The following is a 7,261-nucleotide window of genomic DNA, read 5'->3' on the forward strand; positions in this document are numbered from 1 at the left end:
ATGGCTGCGGTGCAGTGGTAAGATGCTCTCTTCTTATGAAAAATCAGTTTTATCGTCATCATAAATAACTTGAATTACCTATCTGCTGATATCCTAGACATCTGAAGAATCTGCATGAGTGAAAATGTGTGTGACGTGTTTATACAGGCTGTGTATAAACCTGAGTGAAATGTCAGCTAGCTTGTTTTTATTCTCTGGGCTGTGTGATAACATTATGTGTCACATGCAGCATTATCAAATTGTCTCCTTCAGTTATCTGACGTTCTGGTTATAGGCTGAAGTCCTGCAAAACCTACAGAAATGTGGTCAGAGAAACCTGAGCCAAAGATTCAACAACTAATTCAATTACTTAGCTCAAGTTACTGGCATTTTTCTAGGCTTTATGTTGTTTAAATTATTGTGTGTTAATCTATTACTGTTGTCATTATTGATAACCTTAATGTGTTTAAAATAGAAGTTATTCTATTCTATTCTATTCTATTCTACTCTATTATCTGTTTATCTATGATGGACAGATGTTGTATTGGACAGCCACAGGAGTGCAAATCCCACCTGTCTTTCACTGCAGGCACAATAACATAAAACGTAACTGTACTGACCCTGGTGTCTGTGTCTGTGTCTGTCTGTCTGTGTCTCTGTCTGTTTGTCTGTGTCTCCTGTCTGTCTCTTGTGTGTCTGCCTGTCTGTCTGTCTGTCTGTCTGTGTCTTCTGTCTGCCTGTCTGTCTGTCTCCTGTCTGTCTGTCTGTCTGTCTGTCTGTCTCTCCTGTCTGTCTGTCTGTCTGTCTCTCCTGTCTGTGTCTCCTGTCTGTCTGTCTGTCTGTCTGTCTGTCTGTCTGTCTGTCTGTCTGTGTCTCCTGTCTGTCTGTCTGTCTGTCTGTCTGTCTGACCTCCAGGCATTCCCGTCAGCGGAGGTATGAGGCGGAGCTGCAGAGGAGTCGACCTGAGGCGGTGCAGGTGGAGTTCGGAGACTATCATCCTCTGAAACCCATCACGGTACTCTACTGTCCTCTGTCCTCTGTCCTGACTTGTGTAGGAAAAGATAGTTGTGCATTCATGTGTGATCAGATATATTGGAAAAACAAATTTCCTACTTGGTAAAATTTCACATGAACACCCTTCAAAGTCGGATAATTAAGTAGGAAACTCAGAGAAAATTTTGCTACCTGAGTTGTGATGCGACGGTGACCTTTATCCTTCTCAACAAGGCAAAAAAAATAAAGTTTTGTGTCAGTCAACAGTAAGAAAACACATACCCATACACCTTTAATGCAAGTTTGTAGTCTGTAGCCAGACTATCCTAACATTTGTTTGAATGAAGTTCGTCTAATTAGCTTATTAAGCTGCAGGACATCTGTGTTTGTTTTTCATTTGTCTTCATGCAACACTGTTTAGCAGCCGACTTGCAAGTCCCGGATGTCGGACTTTCCCACAAGCACATGAACGCACCATACAACTTGGAAGCATTTACATGTTTTTGTTGGGGGTTTTTTTCGTTGTTGTTTTATTAGCCAGACAGAATATTACTGCGTTTACTATTGTGATAAATGTTACATATGCAAAAAAATACTTAAATATTCCAAGTTTCAACAAATTATTTTACAAGCTTATATAGGATGTAGCTTGTATATGATGGACGTTGTAGGATGTTATTCTTTAGAAACAAGAAAATTCCCCACTACCTTTTCTCTTAAATTTAGCAGCTTGACTTGGAAGTCCCGGATGTCGGACTTTCCTACCAGCACTTGAACGCAGCATAAGTTCTATCAGTGTTGCTGAAATTCCTACCAGTCTCCAATAGTGGGCGATAAAGGTCATAGATTACTTAATTCCCCTTTAACAGCTCTGCCCCTCCCTCCAGGTGACGGACACCAAGTCCCGGCGCGGCGGTCGTAAAGGCAGCACCTCCTCCTCCTCCTCCTCGTCCTCCTCGGCGGCCCCGGACCCCCTCAGCTCCATGCTGGACGGGACCGACCCGCTCTCCATGTTCGCCGCCGCCTCCGCCAGCGAGACGCCCAGCCTGCCGCACAGCGCCTCTGCAGGGGTCAGTCCACTCTAGAAAAATCATCTGCTGGGAAACACTGAATACTTGTAATTTTTAGGAGAAGAAAATGGTACAAATTAAAGACGCTGAATATTGCAGCACAAAATATCGGCTATTGGCAGCCTCAAACCCACACACACATACAGAAATAGACGCTAGAGACGAGGCTCAGACTTGAGTTGTTTTGTCTTCAGGACCTGGGGAGGAAGAGGAGGGAGAAGGAGGAAGAGCTGGTGGGAACAGACTTTGAGCCCTGGTCGGCCAAACGAGGAGAGATCCTGTCCCGCTTCACCACCACCGAGAAGCTCTCCATCGTAAGGACTCACTTTCATCTTTGTTTTTTGTTTGTTTTTTACCATAAACTAAACCAAGAAACTTCCCTAAATCTGTTTAGACAGTCCTGTTTTATTAGATGGAAAGTTAATTCCAATTTCTTTTTTCATTACAGAATCTCTTCATGGGCTCAGATAAAGGTAAGACATGTTTCCACTCAACAAAATAAACCTCATTATCACTTTACTTTACATTTGCCATATTCCAGTGTATTGGTGTTTGGGTGTCATTCTTTTAAAATGCTGGATATCTCATTTTGGAACAAGCTCTTCATTTCCACACTGTATTTGCAGTATATTGTGCTGACTGAAGCTGACTGAGCGTTGTGTCTCCGCTGCAGGAAAAGCTCCCAGTCCAGGATCCTCTGCTGTTTCTGAGAAGGTTCGCACTCGGCTGGAGGAACTGGATGATCTGGAGGAGGTAAACGTGTGTGTGTGTGTGTGTGTGTGTGTAGTGAGAGTGTGAGCAAAATGTCAGGCCTTGAAAGGGTGGAAGCAAAATTTTTTTGACCACTTTCATTATGTTGTTTTTTTAATTCAATATTTACATGAATTTCGAGATATGTTTGGTATCCTTCAAACAAATTAATTTGAGTTTGCAATCGAGGAGTGAATGGAAGTGAATGGAATTATATGGAAGTGAATGGAAATATATGGAAGTGAATGGAAATATATGGAAGAGTATAGAAGTGATTGAAAGTGAATGGAAATGTATGGAGGTGAATGGAAGTATATGGAAATTAATGGAGGTGTATGGAAGTGAATGAAAATGTATGGAAGTGTATGGATGTGAATGGAAGTGCATAGAAGTGAATGGAAGTATATGGAAATTAATGGAAGTATATGGAAGTGTATGGAAGTGAATGAAAGTGTATGGAAGTGAATGAAAATGTATGGAAGTGTATGGATGTGAATGGAAGTGCATAGAAGTGAATGGAAGTATATGGAAATTAATGGAAGTGTATGGAAGTTAATGGAAGTGTATGGAAGTGAATGGAAGTGTATGGAAGTTAATCGAGGTGTGTGGAAGGGAATGGAAGGGAATAGAAGTGTATGGAAGTTAGTGGAAGTGTATGGAAGTGAACGGAAATGTATGGAAATGAATAGAAGTGAATGGAAGTGAATGGATGAATGACCATGGTGTAAAGACCTACTTTGAACTTTGTGCGTGTGTGTGTGTGTGTGTGTGTGTGTGTGTGTGTGTGTGCAGGGTTCTCAGAGGGAGCTGCTGAACCTCTCCCAGCAGGACTACGCCAACCGCATCGAGGAGCTGAACCAGTCGCTGAAGGAAGCCTGGGCCTCCGACCAGAAGGTCAAGGCCCTCAAGATCGTCATCCAGGTGGGTCAGTCCGTTTGTTTCAGAGATGAAGCTGGAGGAAAGAGAGAGGAGAAGAGATACAAGCTGAGCAGGAGAGAGACAGAAATAACTTTTCTAAAAATAACTCGTCCCAGAAGAGAATGGAAAATGACACAAAAGACAGCAGAACAAGGAAATGGTACAAAAACAACAAAATTAATGAATAACAAGTATGGGAAATGAAATAAATTAAGTAAAGATGCGGTTCTGAGTGGGAAGGATGTGTGTGTGTGTGTGTGTGTGTGTGTGTGTGTGTGTGTGTGTGTATTCAAAAAGAGAAGGATGAAGAAAGAGAGTCAAGTTTTATTTTTGTTTGTCTTAAAGGACTTTACAGAGAGAGAGCCTGCCTAGATCTGACTGATCAACGATCAATCGTAGAGCAAAATGATGAAATACAGTCTGCAAACAAAATAGAACAAAATGGAAGAAGGAAGCAAATCAAAGCACAAGACACAACAGAAAGACAGAGACAGAACAGGCCGACCTGACCTAACCCACCCAGCAAAAGAGCGTGTGTATGTTGTGTTGTTGCAGGAAAGTAGAAAAAACTTGGAACATGGAATTTAATGGAATTCGATTCTGTTTCATGTCATTCCAGTTCAATCCCAATTCTGTTTCCTTACAGCTGGGAGACTTTCACATTCACACTACAACTGCAGGAATTTAACTGGAGTTCACCATGTATTCTCCAGAGGTGGTAGAAGTACACAAAGTCCCTACTCAAGTAAAAGTGCAAATACTCATAGAAGTTGAAACTACCGTTTCAAATCCTTTACTCAAGTCAAAGTATAAAAGTACGTGGTCTTAAATTTACTTAAAGTATAAAAGTAAAAGTTGTTCTCTAAAAAAGTCATTTCTAATGTTCTAAACTGGTTTTCTGGTGAGCGTTCCTCTGAATCCCAGATGAGAAAGAGTCTGCAGCTGAATTCACTAACGTTAATTCTCTCTCTCTTGTTGCTTCTCTCTTCTTCATGTTGCTTCTCTTTCTCTCTCCCTTTCCTTCCTTTGTGGTGTCGCTTTGCTGAACAAGCAGCCGATCACATCTGGCTCTTGATCAGCTGCTTCCGGGATGGAAGCCGTCTGATGCTGAAAATATTTTTTTTTTTAGAAAATCAGTTGATGATTTCCCGAGAGTAACAAGTCTGTTTTGAAAATGTAGTGAGTAGAAAGTACAGATTTTTCTTTTGAAATGTAGTGAGTAAAAGTAAAAAGTCTTCAGTGAAAGAAAAACTTGAGTAAAGTACAGATACTTGAAAATCTTACTTAAGTACAGTAATGAAGTATTTTTACTTTGTTACATCCCACCTCTGGTATTCTCGGTTCAGGTCATGAATGCTCTAACTTCTGGACTTCTGGAAAATCTCCATCTATTGTATATGAACATTATTGTTGCTTTGTGTTTTATCTCAGTGCTCCAAGCTGCTGTCAGACACCTCAGTGATCCAGTTCTACCCCAGCAAGTTCGTCCTCATCACAGATATCCTCGACACGTTCGGTGCGTAAAGAAGGCTCGTTTTCCTCAGTTCAGTTCAGTTCAGTTCAGTTCAGTTCAGTTCAGTTCAGTTCATGTAGAAACCAGGCAGAAGCTTGTTGTGGTTTGTTTCTGACTGCAGTCTCCCTCGCTCGCAGGCCGGCTGGTGTATGAGAGAATCTGGACCATGTGTTCAGACCCGCGACCCTTACCAGGTAGGACCGTCCGTCTGTTGGTCTCTGTTCATATCCAGAGGTATTTCTGTCATTTATGTCTGTCAGCCCAGATATGTGCTGTCCTGTCTTTGTACGGAAGAGAATATCAACTCAACAATCGAAATTTGGCAGTTTGGCATGTTTCTGGTTTAATGGCAAACACACAATTTGTAGAGCAGTAATTAAGACCATTTCTGAATCGTTGGGGTCCTCAATTCGGCATATATCGGATCCACAAAACAGAACTTCAATGAAATTTTAAAAAATTCAAGTTTGTATGTGGTTGACCCACATACAAACATGTTATTTCTTCATCTTCTTCCACCAAAATACACTTTTTTGTTGGAAGCTAGTGAGCAAATCAATTTTAGTCCTTTTTTTTTTAAATAAATGCAGCTTGATGGATTGGATGTAAGCCAGATTTATCAATGGCTCTAAAGATGCAGAAGTCTTGTTTTACCAGGTGTTTATGTTTACTGTGAAGAAAGGCAACATGAATCTGCCAGAGTTTGGCAGTTTGACGTTCTTTCCCATACAAAGAGAGAAGGAAAATGAAATGTATTGCTTTATCCATCCGTCTGTTTTCTCTCCTACCGAGGCTGGGTTTGATTAAAGCATGTCAGCACAGAGATCTTAGTTGCCTTTTGATTTATGTTACAAATGTGATTTTTGTCTTAAAGGAAAAATCAACACTAAAACACTTTATTGTAAAAAAAAACATTGGAGATGTACCTTGAATTTCTGGGCCGATTTTGTTGTTTGGTGGTTATTTTTCTGATTACTGTGGATAACTGGCTGGATGATGGACGACGTCACTTCCAGCCGCTACAATGGAGTTTGATAGCAGAAGAAGTTTTTTGTAGATTCCCTGGACACTGGAGGTTATTGATTTTGACTCGGTGTCTCTGGTTCTTACCTCATTTGTTCTCCTGACTTCCCCCCCCCCTCAGACTCGTTCACAGCTGACGATGTGAACGACACGGCAAAGGAAACCTGCCTCAACTGGTTCTTCAAGATCGCCTCCATCAGAGAGCTCATCCCCAGACTGTATCCTCCTACTGCACACACTCTCTCAACATGATCATCAATTAGTGCAGGCGCCGTATCGCATGAATAAATTAGAGTCTTTGACCTCCATGCTCAGATATGTCGAGGCCGCCATCCTGAAGTGCAACCGCTTCCTGAATCAGTCGTAAGTTGTTTGCGCTCTTGCCACCATTTACTTCTCTCTTTTTCTCAGTTGAGGTAAAAGAGTCTCTCTCACTTTTCTGAGGAGTGGAAATCTCTCTCTCTCTCTCTCTCTCCTCTCTCTCTCTCTCTCCCTCTCTCTCTCTCTCTCTCTCTCTCTCTCTCTCTCCCTCTCTCTCTCTCTCTCTCTCCACAGTGGTATCCAGGAGACTCTCCCTCGGCTGACGGCGATGATCAGAGGGATAGGAGACCCTCTGGTGGCCGCCTACGCCAGAGCCTATCTCTGCAGGGTGAGGCTCAGCTGTTTGGATAAAGCTCAATGAGCAACCACTATCAATCACTTAACGACCACCTAGTAACACCCTAGCAACCACCCAGTAAGACCATAGCAACCACTTGTAATCGCCTACGAACCACCTAGCAACATCCTAACAACCATTTAAATGTTAGGTATTCTGGTAACACTTTACAATAAGAGTCACTAAGTTAAGGTTAGTTAATGCTTAATAAGCATTAACTAACCCTTAATTAACAGTTAACTAATGTGTCTGGTAATCATTTACTAATGGTGTTCATGTTAACTAAGGTATTAATTTATACATTATTTAATAGTCATCTTTATAAACTATTAAATAATGTATAAATTAATACCTTAG

The 7,261-nt window shown here is 41.4% G+C and overlaps 1 protein-coding gene across 1 annotated transcript; it reads left to right on the forward strand.

Annotated features, from left to right (window-relative positions):
* Positions 1-6,895, forward strand: LOC139639964 (VPS35 endosomal protein-sorting factor-like; the record flags this gene model as incomplete). The annotated part of the gene is made up of 12 exons (XM_071514133.1): positions 1-17; positions 895-994; positions 1,860-2,042; positions 2,237-2,356; positions 2,491-2,515; positions 2,716-2,795; positions 3,585-3,713; positions 5,142-5,226; positions 5,361-5,417; positions 6,368-6,464; positions 6,562-6,609; positions 6,802-6,895. Coding segments are annotated over exons 1-12 (1,035 nt in total), but the record flags the coding sequence as incomplete, so codon positions are not given.
* Between the last annotated feature and the right edge of the window lie 366 nt (positions 6,896-7,261).

Source organism: Centroberyx affinis, unplaced genomic scaffold (genome assembly GCF_046629955.1).
Source record: "Centroberyx affinis isolate AG114_WGS23_722 - 3 ecotype Tasmania unplaced genomic scaffold, CSIRO-AGI_Caff_v1 ptg008005l_1, whole genome shotgun sequence".
NCBI lineage: Eukaryota > Metazoa > Chordata > Actinopteri > Beryciformes > Berycidae > Centroberyx > Centroberyx affinis.